This window comes from Lampris incognitus, chromosome 11, assembly GCF_029633865.1.
Source record: "Lampris incognitus isolate fLamInc1 chromosome 11, fLamInc1.hap2, whole genome shotgun sequence".
NCBI classification, from domain to species: Eukaryota; Metazoa; Chordata; class Actinopteri; order Lampriformes; family Lampridae; genus Lampris; species Lampris incognitus.
The window spans coordinates 59,348,008-59,367,960 of NC_079221.1; the positions used below are offsets into that span (position 1 = coordinate 59,348,008).

The 19,953-nt window shown below is 49.6% G+C and overlaps 1 protein-coding gene across 1 annotated transcript in view; it reads left to right on the forward strand.

Moving 5' to 3' along the window:
* The first annotated feature begins 488 nt into the window (after window positions 1–488).
* The window catches only part of frzb (frizzled related protein), a 68,848-nt gene continuing 49,383 nt past the window's right edge, over window positions 489–19,953 (forward strand). The window contains exon 1 of the mRNA XM_056290012.1: window positions 489–1,302. Coding sequence (XP_056145987.1) covers window positions 1,101–1,302 — 202 coding nt within the window. The 5' untranslated portion in view covers window positions 489–1,100. The remainder of the gene's footprint in view (window positions 1,303–19,953) is intronic.

Genomic DNA, 19,953 nt, shown 5'->3' on the forward strand with positions numbered 1-19,953 from the left:
CTGCTGTTTTCTGAACGGCTGCAAAACTGAATAGCCCCAGTTTGATTGACTATCATTAGTGGCATTCAAAACCGTTGTGTGTGTGTGTGTGTGTGTGTGTGTGTGTGTTGGTCTTCCAGGGTAAACAGTTTCTTAGTCACATTCTTAGTAGAACAATGAAAACAATGCCAACTTCTCTATCTTCTTCTCCTATCTATGCATCCACACACACACACACACACACACACACACGCACACGCACACACAACCACAAAATACACGCACGCACTCACACACACAACCACAAAATACACGCACGCACGCACGCGCGCGCACGCACACACACACACACACACACACACACACACACACACACACTGGACTCTGGATGGATTTACTGATGTTGACTTTTCATCTGAATGGAATCTGCAGAGAAGAGGAAAGAACGGGGAGACGGAGGAGGGGGGGGAGGAGGTGAGGGAGGGTCAGTTATAGGGAGGAGAAAGGGAAAGGTCTAAAAGAGAATGCAGCTCCTCGCTGTGAGGTGACTCCGCTCCCTGCCCGCGCAGCGCCGTCACTTTTACAGTCTGTTTTCCTTTTTATTGAAGTAGTCAGAAGCAAAACCAGACCAGCAGCCGAACTCTCGCCGAACACCTCTGCGTGCTGGAATGTGGAGCGCGCGACGGAAGGTTTTCTGCTAGATTCGAATCGGCGGTGCTGCAGGACGCACCGGGAGGCTGGCCGAAGGAGATCTGAAGCGAAAGTCAGAAGAAGCTCACAGAAGAACCACGCAGCAGAACCACGCAGCAGAACCACGCAGCAGACCAGAGGAAGCTGCAGCAGAACCACGCAGCAGACCAGAGGAAGACCAGAGGGAGCTGCAGCAGAACCACGCAGCAGAACCACGCGGCAGAACCACGCAGCAGACCAGAGGAAGCTGCAGCAGAACCACGCAGCAGAACCACGCAGCAGACCAGAGGAAGACCAGAGGAAGATCAGAGGAAGACCAGAGGGAGCTGCAGCAGAACCACGCAGCAGACCAGAGGAAGACCAGAGGAAGACCAGAGGGAGACCAGAGGAAGACCAGAGGGAGCTGCAGCCGCGCTGCATACCGGTGGCAGATGTTTTCTTTCGGGCTCTCCGTGCTGTTGGTCGCCGCTCTGCTCGGGACGCCGCCGTGCGCTCAGGCCGCCGCCTGCGAGCCGGTCCGCATCCCGCTGTGCCGCTCCATGCCGTGGAACATGACCAAGATGCCCAACCACCTCCACCACAGCACGCAGGCCAACGCCGTGCTGGCCATCGAGCAGTTCGAAGGACTGTTGGGTAAGTTCACAACGGCTTTCTCCTTTTACACCCAGCAGCCATGACGAAGGGCTTCTGGATCGTAGCGTCCAAATGAAACCACGTCCACATCAAAGTTTTGGACCACTTCGTTTCTTCGCCACAGCGGGTCGCTGTTTCACCAGTTCACCCTCGGTATAAAGCAAGCAGGTTGTCATTCCTACTCTTTTGAAAATGCCACAGTAGAAAGTGTAAAGTGTACAGCCACACGCAAGAGCAGAGCTGGGCTCTCTGAGCAGCAGTGACTGCTCCATAACCTGCACATTTAATCCGGCATCACACAAACAAACAAACAAACAAACAAGCAAACAAACAAACAAACAAGACAGCGTCCATGTTTTACATATTAAACAACCACGAAGCAGGACAGCTCCACACACACACACACACACGTGTTGTGCCCTGCGGATTAAAATGGCCTCTGTGGAACTTCTGTAGCCCAGGTGTCCAGCAGGGACATGTAAACCGCGTCAGTGAGGCGAAGCCGAGGTGGAGGACGGATGACAACCCCTCCATCTATTTCTGTATGGAACAGCGCGTGCCCTGCTGCTGCATCCTGTAGGGGGACTCTCGCCATCTGCTGAGCTCTACCTCCCACTGCAGCTGCAACCACACAACCCAACACAACATGGCAACCACACAACCAAACACAACATGCAGCCGCACCCGCAGCCGCGGCCGCAGGAAGGATGTCATGTCCCAGCCACCACACAGGATGTCGTAAACTATGTCCATTAGACTTCATCACGTTCAGAATGACAGCGTTATTCGACTCGTCTCTGACATGTTTATCCCACTTAGAGATGATACGCACTGACCATGAGGGCTGTCTAGCGCAGCAGCTGGCAGCAGCTGGAGGCACAGGGCCGGCATTTAGCCAAGCTGTTGCTGACCAGCCGCCCTCTCCCCAACATGCCGAGCGCCATCAGGAGGCCTTTCTACAGTCCTGTCGGCCCTGTCAGTCCTGTCAGTCCTGTCAGTCCTGTTAGTCCTGTCACCCGTAAGTCCTGTCAGTCCTGTCACCCGTCAGTCCTGTCACCCATCAGTCCTGTCACCTGTCACTCCTGTCACCCGTCAGTCCTGTCGGCCCTGTCACCTGTCAGTCCTGTCACCTGTCAGTCCTGTCACCCGTCAGTCCTGTCAGTCCTGTTAGTCCTGTCACCCGTCACCCCTGTCAGTCCTGTCACCCGTCAGTCCTGTCACCCGTCAGTCCTGTCAGTCCTGTTAGTCCTGTCACCCGTCAGCCCTGTCAGTCCTGTCACCCGTCAGTCCTGTCACCCGTCAGTCCTGCCAGTCCTGTTAGTCCTGTCACCCGTCAGTCCTGTCAGTCCTGTCACCCGTCAGTCCTGTCACCCGTCAGTCCTGTCACCCATCAGTCCTGTCGGCCCTGTCAGTCCTGTCACCCGTCAGTCCTGTCACCTGTCAGTCCTGTCAGTCCTGTCAGTCCTGTCAGCCGTCAGTCCTGTCAGTCCTTTCAGTCCTGACAGCCGTCAGTCCTGTCACCTGTCAGTCCTGTCAGTCCTGTCAGTCCTGTCACCTGTCAGTCCTGTCACCCGTCAGTCCTGTCACCTGTCAGTCCTGTCACCCGTCACTCCTGTCGGCCCTGTCAGTCCTGTCAGTCCTGTCACCCGTCAGTCCTGTCACCTGTCAGTCCTGTCACCCGTCAGTCCTGTCAGTCCTGTTAGTCCTGTCACCCGTCAGCCCTGTCAGTCCTGTCACCCGTCAGTCCTGACGGCCCTGTCAGTCCTGTCACCCGTTGGTCCTGTCACCCGTCAGTCCTGTCGGCCCTGTCAGTCCTGTCACCCGTCAGTCCTGTCGGCCCTGGCAGTCCTGTCACCCGTCAGTCCTGTCAGTCCTGTCACCCATCAGTCCTGTCAGTCCTGTCACCGGTCAGTCCTGTCACCCGTCAGTCCTGTCGGCCCTGTCACCTGTCAGTCCTGTCACCCGTAAGTCCTGTCAGTCCTGTCACCTGTCAGTCCTGTCGGCCCTGTCAGTCCTGTCAGTCCTGTCAGCCCTGTCAGCCCTGCCAATCCTGTCATCTGTCAGTCCTGTCAGCCCGGTCAGCCCTGTCAGTCCTGCCAATCCTATCATCTGTCAGTCCTGCCAATCCTGTCATCTGTCAGTCCTGCCAATCCTGTCATCTGTCAGTCCTGTCAGTCCTATCAGTCCTGTCAGTCCTGTCAGCCCTGCCAGTCCTGTCAGTCCTGTCAGCCCTGTCAGCCCTGTCAGCCCTGTCAGCCCTGTCAGTCCTGTCAGTCCTGTCAGCCCTGTCAGCCCTGTCAGCCCTGTCAGCCCTGTCAGTCCTGTCAGTCCTGTCAGCCCTGTCAGTCCTGTCAGTCCTGTAAGCCCTGTAAGCCCTGTCAGCCCTGTCAGTCCTGTCAGTCCTGTCATCTGTCAGTCCTGTCAGCCCTGTCAGCCCTGTCAGTCCTGTCAGCCCTGTCAGCCCTGTCAGCCCTGTAAGCCCTGTCAGTCCTGTCAGCCCTGTCAGTCCTGTCAGTCCTGTCATCTGTCAGTCCTGTCAGCCCTGTCAGTCCTGTCAGCCCAGTCAGTCCTGTCAGTCCTGTCAGCCCTGTCAGCCCTGTCAGCCCTGTCAGTCCTGTCAGTCCTGTCAGCCCTGTCAGTCCTGTCAGTCCTGTCAGCCCTGTAAGCCCTGTCAGTCCTGTCAGCCCTGTCAGTCCTGTCAGTCCTGTCATCTGTCAGTCCTGTCAGCCCTGTCAGCCCTGTCAGTCCTGTCAGCCCTGTCAGTCCTGCCAATCCTGTCATCTGTCAGTCCTGTCAGCCCGGTCAGCCCTGTCAGTCCTGCCAATCCTGTCATCTGTCAGTCCTGCCAATCCTGTCATCTGTCAGTCCTGCCAATCCTGTCATCTGTCAGTCCTGTCAGTCCTGTCAGTCCTGTCAGTCCTGTCAGCCCTGCCAGTCCTGTCAGTCCTGTCAGCCCTGTCAGCCCTGTCAGCCCTGTCAGTCCTGTCAGTCCTGTCAGCCCTGTAAGCCCTGTCAGTCCTGTCAGCCCTGTCAGTCCTGTCAGTCCTGTCATCTGTCAGTCCTGTCAGCCCTGCCAGTCCTGTCAGCCCTGTCAGTCCTGTCAGTCCTGTCAGCCCTGTCAGTCCTGTCAGTCCTGTCAGCCCTGTAACCTGTCAGTCCTGTCAGCCCTGTCAGTCCTGTCAGTCCTGTCATCTGTCAGTCCTGTCAGCCCTGTCAGCCCTGTCAGTCCTGTCAGCCCTGTCAGTCCTGCCAATCCTGTCATCTGTCAGTCCTGTCAGCCCGGTCAGCCCTGTCAGTCCTGCCAATCCTGTCATCTGTCAGTCCTGCCAATCCTGTCATCTGTCAGTCCTGCCAATCCTGTCATCTGTCAGTCCTGTCAGTCCTGTCAGTCCTGTCAGTCCTGTCAGCCCTGCCAGTCCTGTCAGTCCTGTCAGCCCTGTCAGCCCTGTCAGCCCTGTCAGTCCTGTCAGTCCTGTCAGCCCTGTAAGCCCTGTCAGTCCTGTCAGCCCTGTCAGCCCTGTCAGTCCTGTCAGTCCTGTCAGTCCTGTCATCTGTCAGTCCTGTCAGCCCTGTCAGCCCTGTCAGTCCTGTCAGCCCCGTCAGCCCTGTCAGTCCTGCCAATCCTGTCATTGTCAGTCCTGTCAGTCCTGATAGTCATGTCAGCCCTGTCAATCCTGTCATCTGTCAGTCCTGTCAGTCCTGTCAGTCCTGTCAGCCCTGTCAGCCCGGTCAGTCCTGTCAGTCCTGTCAGCCCTGTCAGTCCTATCAGTCCTGTCAGCCCTGTCAGTCCTGTCAGTCCTGTCAGCCCTGTCAGTCCTGTCAGCCCTGTCAGCCCTGTCAGTCCTGTCACCCGTCAGTCCTGTCAGCCCTGTCAGTCCTGTCAGTCCTGTCATCTGTCAGTCCTGTCAGTCCTGTCAGCCCTGTCAGCCCTGTCAGTCCTGCCAATCCTGTCATCTGTCAGTCCTGTCAGTCCTGTCAGTCCTGTCAGACGGGTCAGCCCGGTCAGCCCTGTCAGTCCTGTCAATCCTGTCATCTGTCAGTCCAGTCAGTCCTGTCAGCCCTGTCAGTCCTGTCAGTCCTGTCAGCCCTGTCAGCCCTGTCAGCCCTGTCATCTGTCAGTCCTGTCAGTCCTGTCAGTCCTGTCAGCCCTGTCAGTCCCGCCAATCCTGTCATCTGTCAGTCCTGTCAGTCCTGTCAGTCCTGTCAGACGGGTCAGCCCGGTCAGCCCTGTCAGTCCTGTCAATCCTGTCATCTGTCAGTCCAGTCAGTCCTGTCAGTCCTGTCAGTCCTGTCAGCCCTGTCAGCCCTGTCAGCCCTATCAGCCCTGTCAGCCCTGCCAATCCTGTCATCTGTCAGTCCTGATAGTCATGTCAGCCCTGTCAGTCCTGCCAATCCTGTCATCTGTCAGTCCTGTCAGTCCTGATAGTCATGTCAGCCCTGTCAATCCTGTCATCTGCCAGTCCTGTCAGTCCTGTCAGCCCTGTCAGTTCGCCAGCCGTGTCAGCTCGCCAGCCCTGTCAGCCCTGTCAGTCTTGTCAGCTCGCCAGCCCTGTCAGCCCTGTCAGTCCTGTCAGCCCTGTCAGCCCTGTCAGTCTTGTCAGTCCTGTCAGTCCTGTCAGTCCTGTCAGCCCTGTCAGTCTTGTCAGTCCTGTCAGTCCTGTCAGCCCTGTCAGTCTTGTCAGTCCTGTCAGTCCCGTCAGCCCTGTCAGCCCTGTCAGCCCTGTCAGTCCTGCCAATCCTGTCATCTGTCAGTCCTGTCAGTCCTGATAGTCATGTCAGCCCTGTCAATCCTGTCATCTGCCAGTCCTGTCAGCCCTGTCAGTCCTGTCAGCTCGCCAGCCCTGTCAGCCCTGTCAGTCCTGTCAGTCCTGTCAGCCCTGTCAGTCCTGTCAGCCCTGTCAGCCCTGTCAGTCTTGTCAGTCCTGTCAGTCCTGTCAGTCCTGTCAGTCTTGTCAGTCCTGTCAGTCCTGTCAGCCCTGTCAGTCTTGTCAGTCCTGTCAGTCCCGTCAGCCCTGTCAGCCCTGTCAGTCTTGTCAGCCCTGTCAGTCCTGTCAGCCCTGTCAGTCCTGTCAGCCCTGTCAGTCCTGTCACCCGTCAGTCCTTTCAGCCCTGTCAGTCCTGTCAGTCCTGTCAGTCCTGTCAGCCCTGTCAGTCCTGTCAGTCCTGTCAGTCCTGTCAGCCCTGTCAGTCCTATCAGTCCTGCCAGCCCTGTCAGTCCTGTCAGTCCTGTCAGTCCTGTCAGCCCTGTCAGTCCTGTCAGCCCTGTCAGCCCGGTCAGTCCTGTCAGCCCTGTCAGTCCTGTCAGTCCTGTCAGCCCTGTCAGCCCGGTCAGTCCTATCAGTCCTGCCAGCCCTGTCAGCCCTGTCAGCCCTGTCAGTCCTGTCAGCCCTGTCAGCCCGGTCAGTCCTGTCAGTCCTGTCAGCCCTGTCAGTCCTATCAGTCTTGTCAGTCCTGTCAGTCCTGTCAGCCCTGTCAGTCCTGTCAGCCCTGTCAGCCCTGTCAGTCCTATCAGTCCTGTCAGTCCTGTCAGTCCTATCAGTCCTGTCAGCCCTGTCAGTCCTGTCAGTCCTGTCAGCCCTGTCAGTCCTGTCAGCCCTGTCAGTCCTGTCATCTGTCAGTCTTGTCAGCCCTGTCAGTCCTGTCAGCCCTGTCAGCCCTGTCAGTCCTGTCACCCGTCAGTCCTGTCAGCCCTGTCAGTCCTGTCAGTCCTGTCATCTGTCAGTCTTGTCAGTCCTGTCAGTCTTGTCAGTCCTGTCAGTCTTGTCAGTCCTATCAGTCCTGTCAGTCTTGTCAGTCCTGTCAGTCCTGTCAGTCTTGTCAGCCCTGTCAGTCCTGTCAGCCCTGTCAGTCTTGTCAGTCCTGTCAGTCCTGTCAGCCCTGTCAGCCCGGTCAGCCCTGTCAGTCCTGTCAGTCCTTCACACTGCAGGCTTGAATGCCCGGTTCTGTTTACATCCACTTTTAAACATGAACCATATCTGATTCCTGTGCTTACACTACAGGTCTTTGGTTTGCACTGGGAACAGTCCACTTGTCAAGTCCAGTCCATTTTATTTGTGTAGCCCAATATCACAAATTACACATGTGTCTCAGACGGCTTTACAGCAACACAACATCCTGTCCTTAGACCCTCACATCGAATAAGGAACAACCCCCAAAACCTTTAACAGGGAGAAAAAGAAGGAAGAAAGCCCAGGGAGAGCACCAGAGGAGGATCTCTCTCCCAAGACGCACAACGGGTCATGATGTTGTCGTTACACAACTTACACAATACAACACTGAAAGAGGATAACACAATTCTAAAATATAAGAAGAACATAATGAAGAGGATGCCAAGCAGTGTCCAGACGCCACCGGAACAGCCAGGACCCAAGCCAGGCGACCAGCATCAGCATCTAGAAAGAGAAAATAAGCACGTGCAGAGCTGCAGGAGCGGCGTTGGGTGACAGATGTGGAAGTGCAGCCCTGCATGTGGACGCAGCGTCATTCACACGCCACCACACAAGGAGAGTTGCATTTTGAATGATGAGGGATTCGCCATGACCTGAAAACCCATCTGTGTGCTTACGTAAGACTGAAACTGGCAGCCATCAGGTTCCGATCCAGTTGATGTCTTTGTATGACTTTGGTCAAAACCACATCTGAGAACATCTGACTGCATGTGCTTTTTCCTTGACACACGGTCATAATCTGTACCCAATTTGTTCCACATGTGAGCAAAAACCATGCACCCAAACCCTTGTGAGCACGAGCAGAACCCTAGTCAGGTTTGAACTCGCGACCTTCTTGCTTCCCAGTTCTACCCACTGAGCCACTATGTATTTTAATATAATTTAATATTTAATTAGTGATACAATATTTCTCATGTGATACTATGTATGGGGAATTATAGTATATTACATGTACTATAAATACATTTAATACAAGTGATTATTGACTTGCCCGTGTTATACTTTAGAAAACAGATTGAAAGCCATCAATGTATTTTGCACCTTTGTTTGTCAGCCCACACATACATATATACAAATATACTACATATATACATTTATACATATATAAAAACTTTGTTGAAAGAAACACTCAATGGTAGGGAAAGTGCTCAACAAATAAGAAGCCAAATAATCCAGTCAGACATGTAAATTCTCTATGAGACAGTACAAGCCTGTTTTATGCCATAAGCAGTCATAATATGTATAGTGTGTGTGTGTGTGTGTTTATATATATATATATATATATATATATATATATATATATATATATATAAACACACACACACACACACACACACACACACACACACACACACACACACACATATGTTGTTATTCATCCGTCACAGCGATGAGGACCATCTAGTCATCCTGTGATGGAGACTGATGACTTGCATAATGATTAAAGTGAGGAAGAGTTGCGCATCATCAACCCCACTCTCTCGTCCGAGACCACCTACTACCAGTGGAAAGACTAGCGACTGACAATGGAGACGTATGCAGATTTTTACTCAGGATTTCTTCTCAAAACCTTTCCCGTAGACAAGTATACAGCGCAAGGCAGTGGAGGTTTCAAATCAGAGTTGTCCTTCTCCTAGATGAACTGCCTGACAAGGCTAATGAGCTTCATCTACCCGGGTCTGAAATAAGAGTTGTCCTTCTCCTAAATGAACTGCCTGACAGGCTAATGAGCTGCATCTACCCGGGTCTGAAATCAGAGTTGTCCTTCTCCTAGATGAACTGCCTGACAGGCTAATGAGCTGCATCTACCCGGGTCTGAAATCAGAGTTGTCCTTCTCCTAGATGAACTGCCTGACAAGGCTAATGAGCTTCATCTACCCGGGTCTGAAATCAGAGTTGTCCTTCTCCTAAATGAACTGCCTGACAGGCTAATGGGCTGCATCTACCCGGGTCTGAAATCAGAGTTGTCCTTCTCCTAGATGAACTGCCTGACAGGCTAATGAGCTGCATCTACCCGGGTCTGAAATCAGAGTTGTCCTTCTCCTAGATGAACTGCCTGACAAGGCTAATGAGCTGCATCTACCCGGGTCTGAAATCAGTATTTTCCTTCTCCTAGATGAGCTGCCTGAACAGGCTAATGAGCTGCATCTACCCTGGTTTGAAATCAGAGTTGTCCTTCTCCTAGATGAACTGCCTGACAAGGCTAACGAGCTGGATCTACCCGGGTCTGAAATCAGAGTTGTCCTTCTGCTAAATGAGCTGCCTGACAAGGCTAACGAGCTGCATCTACCCGGGTCTGAAATCAGAGTTGTCCTTCTCCTAGATGAACTGCCCAACAGGCTAACGAGCTGCATCTACCCGGGTCTGACATCAGTGTTGTCCTTCTCCTAGATGAACTGCCCAACAGGCTAATGAGCTTCATCTACCCGGGTCTGAAATCAGTGTTGTCCTTCTCCTAGATGAACTGCCTGACAAGGCTAATGAGCTTCATCTACCCGGGTCTGAAATCAGAGTTGTCCTTCTCCTAAATGAACTGCCTGACAGGCTAATGAGCTGCATCTACCCGGGTCTGAAATCAGAGTTGTCCTTCTCCTAGATGAACTGCCTGACAGGTTAATGAGCTGCATCTACCCGGGTCTGAAATCAGAGTTGTCCTTCTCCTAGATGAACTACCTGACAAGGCTAATGAGCTGCATCTACCCGGGTCTGAAATCAGTATTTTCCTTCTCCTAGATGAGCTGCCTGAACAGGCTAATGAGCTGCATCTACCCGGGTTTGAAATCAGAGTTGTCGTTCTCCTACATGAACTGCCTGACAAGGCTAACGACCTGCATCTACCCGAGTCTGAAATCAGTATTTTCCTTCTCCTAGATGAGCTGCCTGACAAGGCTAACGAGCTGGATCTACCCGGGTCTGAAATCAGAGTTGTCCTTCTCCTAGATGAGCTGCCCAACAAGCTAACGAGCTGCCTCTACCCGGGTCTGAAATCAGAGTTATCCTTCTCCTAGATGAACTGCCTGAACAGGCTAACGAGCTTCATCTACCCGGGTCTGACATCAGTGTTGTCCTTCTCCTAGATGAACTGCCCAACAGGCTAATGAGCTCCATCTACCCCGGTATGAAATCAGAGTTGTCCTTCTCCTAGATGAACTGCCTGACAAGGCTAACGAGCTGCATCTACCCGGGTCTGCAATCGGAGTTGTCCTTCTCCTAGATGAGCTGCCCAACAGGCTAACGAGCTGCATCTACACGGGTCTGAAATTAGAGTTGTCCTTCTTCTAGATGAAAAGCCTGACAAGGCTAACGAGCTGCATCTACCCGGGTCTGAAATCGGAGTTTTCCTTCTCCTAGATGAACTGCCCAACAGGCTAACGAGCTTCATCTACCCGGGTCTGAAATCAGTGTTGTCCTTCTCCTAGATGAACTGCCCAACAGGCTAATGAGCTTCATCTACCCGGGTCTGAAATCAGTGTTATCCTTCTCCTAGATGAACTGCCTGAACAGGCTAACGAGCTGCATCTACCCGGGTATGAAATCAGAGTTGTCCTTCTCCTAGATGAACTGCCTGACAAGGCTAACGAGCTGCATCTACCCGGGTCTGAAATCGGAGTTGTCCTTCTCCTAGATGAACTGCCCAACACGCTAACGAGCTTCATCTACCCGGGTCTGAAATCAGTGTTGTCCTTCTCCTAGATGAACTGCCCAACAGGCTAATGAGCTTCATCTACCCGGGTCTGAAATCAGTGTTGTCCTTCTCCTAGATGAACTGCCCAACAGGCTAACAAGCTTCATCTACCCGGGTCTGAAATCAGTGTTGTCCTTCTCCTAGATAAACTGCCTGACAGGCTAATGAGCTTCATCTACCCGGGTCTGAAATCAGTAAACTGCCTGACAGGCTAATGAGCAACATCTACCCGGGACTGAAATCAGTGTTGTCCTTCTCCTAGATGAACTGCCTGAACAGGCTAACGAGCTGCATCTACCCGGCTCTGAAATCAGAGTTGTCCTTCTCCTAGATGAACTGCCCGAACAGGCTAACGAGCTGCATCTACCCGGGTCTGAAATCAGAGTTGCCCTTCTCCTAGATGAGCTGCCTGACAAGGCTAACGAGTTTCATCTACCCGGGTCTGAAATCAGAGTTGTCCTTCTCCTAGATGAGCTGCCTGAACAGGCTAACGAGCTTCATCTACCCGGGTATGAAATCAGAGCTGTCCTTCGCCTAGATGAACTGCCTGACAAGGCTAACGAGCTGCATCTACCCGGGTCTGAAATCTGAGTTGTCCTTCTCCTAGATGAGCTGCCCAACAGGCTAACGAGCTGCATCTACCCGGGTCTGAAATCAGAGTTGTCCTTCTTCTAGAGGAACTGCCTGACAAGGCTAACGAGCGTCATCTACCCGGGTCTGAAATCGGAGTTGTCCTTCTCCTAGATGAACTGCCCAACAGGCTAACGAGCTTCATCTACCCGGGTCTGAAATCAGTGTTGTCCTTCTCCTAGATGAACTGCCCAACAGGCTAATGAGCTTCATCTACCCGGGTCTGAAATCAGTGTTGTCCTTCTCCTAGATGAACTGCCTGACAGGCTAATGAGCTACATCTACCCGGATCTGAAATCAGTGTTGTCCTTCTCCTAGATGAACTGCCCAACAGGCTAACGAGCTGCATCTACCCGGGTCTGAAATCAGTGTTGTCCTTCTCCTAGATGAACTGCCCAACAGGCTAATGAGCTTCATCTACCCGGGTCTGAAATCAGTGTTGTCCTTCTCCTAGATGAACTGCCCAACAGGCTAACAAGCTTCATCTACCCGGGTCTGAAATCAGTGTTGTCCTTCTCCGTAGATAAACTGCCTGACAGGCTAATGAGCTTCATCTACCCGGGTCTGAAATCAGTAAACTGCCTGACAAGGCTAATGAGCTACATCTACCCGGGTCTGAAATCAGTGTTGTCCTTCTCCTAGATGAACTGCCTGAACAGGCTAACGAGCTGCATCTACCCGGGTCTGAAATCAGAGTTTTCCTTCTCCTAGATGAACTGCCCGAACAGGCTAACGAGCTGCATCTACCCGGGTCTGAAATCAGAGTTGTCCTTCTCCTAGATGAGCTGCCTGACAAGGCTAACGAGTTTCATCTACCCGGGTCTGAAATCAGAGTTGTCCTTCTCCTAGATGAGCTGCCTGACAAGGCTAATGAGCTGCATCTACCCGGGTTTGAAATCAGAGTGGTCCTTCGCCTAGATGAACTGCCTGAACAGGCTAACGAGCTGCATCTACCCGGGTATGAAATCAGAGTTGTCCTTCGCCTAGATGAACTGCCTGACAAGGCTAACGAGCTGCATCTACCCGGGTCTGAAATCTGAGTTGTCCTTCTCCTAGATGAGCTGCCCAACAGGCTAACGAGCTGCATCTACCCGGGTCTGAAATCAGAGTTGTCCTTCTTCTAGATGAACTGCCTGACAAGGCTAACGAGCGTCATCTACCCGGGTCTGAAATCGGACTTGTCCTTCTCCTAGATGAACTGCCCAACAGGCTAACGAGCTTCATCTACCCGGGTCTGAAATCAGAGTTGTATTTCTCCTAGATGAACTGCCCAACAGGCTAATGAGCTTCATCTACCCGGGTCTGAAATCAGTGTTGTCCTTCTCCTAGATGAACTGCCCGACAGGCTAATGAGCTACATCTACCCGGGTCTGAAATCAGTGTTGTCCTTCTCCTAGATGAACTGCCTGAACAGGCTAACGAGCTGCATCTACCCGGGTCTGAAATCAGAGTTGTCCTTCTCCTAGATGAACTGCCCGAACAGGCTAACGAGCTGCATCTACCCGGGTCTGAAATCAGAGTTGTCCTTCTCCTAGATGAGCTGCCTGACAAGGCTAACGAGCTTCATCTACCCGGGTGTGAAATCAGAGTTGTCCTTCTCCTAGATGAGCTGCCTGACAGGCTAAAGAGCTTCATCTAGCCGGGTCTGAAATCAGAGTTGTCCTTCTCCTAGATGAGCTGCCTGACAGGCTAATGAGCTTCATCTAACCGGGTCTGAAATCAGAGTTGTCCTTCTCCTAGATGAGCTGCCGGAGAAGGCTAACGAGCTTCATCCACCCGGGTCTGAAATTAGAGTTGTCCTTCTCCTAGATGAGCTGCCTGACAGGCTAATGAGCTGCATCTACCCGGGTTTGAAATCAGTGTTGTCCTTCTCCTAGATCAGCGTTTCTCAAAACTCTCCTGGAGGACCACTTGTCCTGCATGTTTTAGACCTCTCCCTGCTCCAACGCAGCTGATTCAAATGATCAACTCGTTATGAGCTCCCGAAGCTGCCTAATAACAAAACTGATCATTTAAATCAGCTGTGTTTGGAGCAGGGAGAGATCTAAAACATGCAGGACAAGTGGTCCTTCAGGAGAGTTTTGAGAAACGCTGTCCTAGATGAACTGCCAACCAAAGCTAACGAGTCCAATCGACCCACCCGTTTATACTGCCGGGAACCCGTCGCCCTCGCAGCAGGCTTTGTAAACTTCCACAAGGGGACAGTACACTTTGTCCTTCTCAAGTTGAAGTCTTTCTGCAGCTTTCTGTTAAGCATACTGGCTTGCTCTGTTGTGTGCCTCATTTAAGAGCTCCTGATGGACCACTAGCCAGTCATGTTTCCTATCCAGTAATTGTTTTTGACCGAGGAAAGCATCTACAGGCAGGTGTGGGTGCACCCCAAACATGAGGTAGTACAGTGAGTGACCTGTCATGGCTTGCGGAGTTACACTGTATGCATAGACCAGCTCTGGCAAAAACTCAGGCCAGCGGCGTTTCTTTTCCGGCAGTAGTGTGCGTAAGAGGTCATCTAGTGTCCTGTTGAAATGCTCACATTGTGCATTACCCTGGGGGTGATGTGATGTGGTTTGGTGCATGTTTTCCTAACTCCATATAACTTGCACATTTCCTCAATGACCCCACTCTCAAAGTTTCTGCCCTGGTCTGAATGTAACCTTTCTGACACACCATACTTCATAAACCACTCCCAGAGGATGCCCTTAGCAGTTGTATCAGCTTTCTGGTCACGTGTTGGGAATGCCTGTGTGAACTTGGTGAAGACATCTGTAAATACCAACACATTCTCTCGGCCATCCGAAGCAGGCTCCAACACACTAAAGTCTACTGCAACAACTTCAAGAGGCTATGTAGCTAGAAAGGGTTTCATAGGGGCACATATCTTGGACTGCAGTAGTACACATCTCTGATAGTGTTTAACCCACAGCTCCACATTCTCATGAATCCCCACCCAGAAACACCTCTGTCTCAATAGATGCTCTGTGCGTTCTATTCCCTGTTCCCCCATGTTATCATGCACACTCTCAAGTACAGCCTCTATTACGCATGTTGGCAAAATAAGCTCCTGGCAGTCACCCATGTGTTCATCATCAATGACATGACATAGCAATTCATCAATGTCGCTAACTCTGGGCCACTCTCTGAGTAGGGAGATAACGGGTTTGACCAAACGTTTCCTCTGCTGATAGGTGGGCTTTTTCTTCTGATCCCAAAAGTGTCGGAATGACTTCAGTGTGGGGTCAGTGTTCTGGAACTGTCACAGCTCATCCTTAGAGTAACCTGGCAGAGTTGATGTATTACCCTAGGCATCAGTAACCTCAGTATCCTGCTCAACTGCTGTGAAATGAGTCTGCCTAACCTGACAACACTTGACACCTGCACTGACTAAGTCTGGCTCTAAAGCTGTTCCTTTCTTGACCACATTGCACATAGATTTACACCAGTCAAACTCCTCATCTCCATTTGGCTGGGGCTCCCCTGCTAACGGCTGCCTAGAGTGTGTCTGCTGCAGTGTTACATCGAGCAGGACAGTACTGGACTTTCAAATCAAATGGAGCTAACTGGGCTACCTAGTGTTGTTCAATAGCTCCTAGTTTCACTGGGTTCAGGTAACACAGAGGGTTATTATCTGTTACTACAGTGAACTTGGACCCCAACAGATACCCTCTAAATTTCTCCGACACGGCCCACTTGAGTGCAAGAAGCTCTAGTTTCATGCTGCTGTAGTTTCGGTCATTTTTCTCTGTACTTGTCAACCTCCTACTGGCATATGCTATCACGTCTTTTTTTTCCCTCCCTGCAACTGATAGAGGATTGCACCTGGCCCTAAACTGCTGGCGTCTGTCTCTAAAATAAGTGGGAGGGAGAAATCAGTATAACCAAATAGAAGAGCACTGGTAAGTCTCTCTTTCAGTTGTTGAAAGGACTCTTGACATACTTGTGTCTATAGACTGTTCAACAGGTTTTTGGACCTAGCAGGGTTGTTTTCTTTGGTGCACACATTGATGACATCATGCAAGGGACCTGTCAGCTGGGAAAATCCCTGCAGAAACCTCCTGGAAAAGCTGCAAAACTCTAAGAATTACCTCAACTGTGGAGGGAACTGGCCACTGTTTCGCTGCAGCTACCTTGTCCGGATCTGTGCCTATGCCCTCAGCTGATATCTGGTGACCAAGGAAGTGCACGCTGGACTGGAGGAAATGGCATTTTTCTACTTTGACCTTTAACCCCGTCTCCCTGAGTCTCTGTAACACAGTCTGAAGCCGCATCAGGTGGTCCTCCAAAGTCGGCGAGTAGACTAAAATGTCATCTAAGTACACAAGCATGATCTGGAACACTGTCACTCATGGTTGCCGGCATGAGTCTTTCGAAAGTCGCTGGCCCATTGCAAACACCGATAGGCAGTCTAGTGTACTTCTAGTGTACTAAAACAACCCAAAGGAGGTCGTGAAGGCTGTCTTCTGTCTGTTTCTCATGTACTGCCACCTGGTGGTAGCCATTGTTTTCAGTGACGTGACTGACGCGGAGCCCTGCCGGGTAAAACAAAGTTCCAGCATGGTGACCAACAGTGGAAACTCCGTAGAGTTGCAGCATAGACCTTCAATTTTCCAGCTGTTCCAAGCAACGGCTATTTGGATCACCTTACGAAAGAAGAAAAGCAAAGACAAACTACACGTTTTGGGCACTTGCGATCCATATGCAGCACCCGCCGCAGTATTTCGATCTCTAAACACAGCCAAGTTCCTGCCGGAGCTCCAATTTGGCAATGTTTACATATATCTTGTGGAGAATCCCTCTCCTTACACACCGGCGGAAGCTCTTCTGGTAGGTGTTTTTTCTCTGTGTCCTGCTCTGTATCTTTCCCTTCTGCATCTGAAACTAGCTCTTGGTCCTCTGCCTGTTCTGTGACCGGAGCCTTGACTACCAAAAACCCATACTCAGATACAGTTAACCCCACAGCTTGCACAATGAGTTAGCTGCAGTTAGCTTAAGCTGTCTGGCTGTAGGGGTTACGTCTTCATTCTCGCCTAGTAAGTGCTGCCGGGAAAAGGCCTCAGAGGTGGCGCTAACCTGGCTCCCAGTATCTAACAGGGTTTTGGCCGTAACTCCGCCCACCTCAACTTCAACTTCCGGACACGTACCTACTGCTCATTCAACAAATCGGGCCAGTTAGTCAGTTATACTGGTCAGTCAGTCAGTAATAGTGGTCAGAAGTGTGACAGCAGCACAAGTCTCCTCTGTTTACAGCTTTACCCAATCACATCCTTCCTCTGCTCTTTGGGGCCTCCTGGATATGTACTCTATATATATACTCCTGTATATGTACTCTATATATATATATATATTCTCCTGTATATGTACTCTATATATTCACCTGTATATGTACTCTATATATACTCCTGTATATGTACTCTATATATATTCTCCTGTATATGTACTCTATATATATTCTCCTGTATATGTACTCTATATATATTCTCCTGTATATGTACTCTATATATACTCCTGTATATGTACTCTATATATATTCTCCTGTATATGTACTCTATATATACTCCTGTATATGTACTGTATGTGTGTGTGGGTGGGTGTGTGTGTGTGTGTGTATATAGTGTTTTTTTTCCGAAACCGTCAATGATGGTGTTGTGAGTGCTCGACTAATGAGGAGTGGAATCTCAACACGGATACAAGAAAAACGATGTTAGTGAATAAAACATTAGCAGCTGGTGAGTGGCCAGACGCACGAAACAGGCCTGTACTGCAATGTATTAAAATCGTTTTTCTTGTATCTGTGTTGAGATATATATATATATATATATATATATATATATATATATATACACTACCGTTCAAAAGTTTGGGATCACCCAAACAATTTCGTGTTTTCCATGAAAAGTCACACTTATTCACCACCATATGTTGTGAAATGAATAGAAAATAGAGTCAAGACATTGACAAGGTTAGAAATAATGATTTGTATTTGAAATAAGATTTTTTTTACATCAAACTTTGCTTTCGTCAAAGAATCCTCCATTTGCAGCAATTACAGCATTGCAGACCTTTGGCATTCTAGCTGTTAATTTGTTGAGGTAATCTGGAGAAATTGCACCCCACGCTTCCAGAAGCAGCTCCCACAAGTTGGATTGGTTGGATGGGCACTTCTTTGAGCAGATTGAGTTTCTGGAGCATCACATTTGTGGGGTCAATTAAACGCTCAAAATGGCCAGAAAAAGAGAACTTTCATCTGAAACTCGACAGTCTATTCTTGTTCTTAGAAATGAAGGCTATTCCATGCGAGAAATTGCTAAGAAATTGAAGATTTCCTACACCGGTGTGTACTACTCCCTTCAGAGGACAGCACAAACAGGCTCTAACAGGTACTATTTAATGAAGATGCCAGTTGGGGACCTGTGAGGCGTCTGTTTCTCAAACTAGAGACTCTAATGTACTTATCTTCTTGCTCAGTTGTGCAACGCGGCCTCCCACTTCTTTTTCTACTCTGGTTAGAGCCTGTTTGTGCTGTCCTCTGAAGGGAGTAGTACACACCGGTGTAGGAAATCTTCAATTTCTTAGCAATTTCTCGCATGGAATAGCCTTCATTTCTAAGAACAAGAATAGACTGTCGAGTTTCAGATGAAAGTTCTCTTTTTCTGGCCATTTTGAGCGTTTAATTGACCCCACAAATGTGATGCTCCAGAAACTCAATCTGCTCAAAGAAGTGCCCATCCAACCAATCCAACTTGTGGAAGCTGCTTCTGGAAGCGTGGGGTGCAATTTCTCCAGATTACCTCAACAAATTAACAGCTAGAATGCCAAAGGTCTGCAATGCTGTAATTGCTGCAAATGGAGGATTCTTTGACGAAAGCAAAGTTTGATGTAAAAAAAATCTTATTTCAAATACAAATCATTATTTCTAACCTTGTCAATGTCTTGACTCTATTTTCTATTCATTTCACAACATATGGTGGTGAATAAGTGTGACTTTTCATGGAAAACACAAAATTGTTTGGGTGATCCCAAACTTTTGAACGGTAGTGTATATATATATATATATATGTGTGTGTGTGTGTGTGTGTGTGTGTGTGTGTGTGTGTGTGTGTGTGTGTGTGTGTGTGTGTGTGTGTGTGTATATACACTACCGTTCAAAAGTTTGGGATCACCCAAACAATTTTGTGTTTTCCATGAAAAGTCACACTTATTCACCACCATATGTTGTGAAATGAATAGAAAATAGAGTCAAGACATTGACAAGGTTAGAAATAATGATTTGTATTTGAAATAAGATTTTTTTTACATCAAACTTTGCTTTCGTCAAAGAATCCTCCATTTGCAGCAATTACAGCATTGCAGACCTTTGGCATTCTAGCTGTTAATTTGTTGAGGTAATCTGGAGAAATTGCACCCCACGCTTCCAGAAGCAGCTCCCACAAGTTGGATTGGTTGGATGGGCACTTCTTTGAGCAGATTGAGTTTCTGGAGCATCACATTTGTGGGGTCAATTAAACGCTCAAAATGGCCAGAAAAAGAGAACTTTCATCTGAAACTCGACAGTCTATTCTTGTTCTTAGAAATGAAGGCTATTCCATGCGAGAAATTGCTAAGAAATTGAAGATTTCCTACACTGGTGTGTACTACTCCCTTCAGAGGACAGCACAAACAGGCTCTAACCAGAGTAGAAAAAGAAGTGGGAGGCCGCGTTGCACAACTGAGCAAGAAGATAAGTACATTAGAGTCTCTAGTTTGAGAAACAGACGCCTCACAGGTCCCCAACTGGCATCTTCATTAAATAGTACCTGTTAGAGCCTGTTTGTGCTGTCCTCTGAAGGGAGTAGTACACACCGGTGTAGGAAATCTTCAATTTCTTAGCAATTTCTCGCATGGAATAGCCTTCATTTCTAAGAACAAGAATAGACTGTCGAGTTTCAGATGAAAGTTCTCTTTTTCTGGCCATTTTGAGCGTTTAATTGACCCCACAAATGTGATGCCCCAGAAACTCAATCTGCTCAAAGAAGTGCCCATCCAACCAATCCAACTTGTGGGAGCTGCTTCTGGAAGCGTGGGGTGCAATTTCTCCAGATTACCTCAACAAATTAACAGCTAGAATGCCAAAGGTCTGCAATGCTGTAATTGCTGCAAATGGAGGATTCTTTGACGAAAGCAAAGTTTGATGTAAAAAAAATCTTATTTCAAATACAAATCATTATTTCTAACCTTGTCAATGTCTTGACTCTATTTTCTATTCATTTCACAGCATATGGTGGTGAATAAGTGTGACTTTTCATGGAAAACACGAAATTGTTTGGGTGATCCCAAACTTTTGAACGGTAGTGTATATATACGTATGTGTGTGTGTGTGTGTGTGTGTGTGTGTGTGTACTGTATATGTACTGT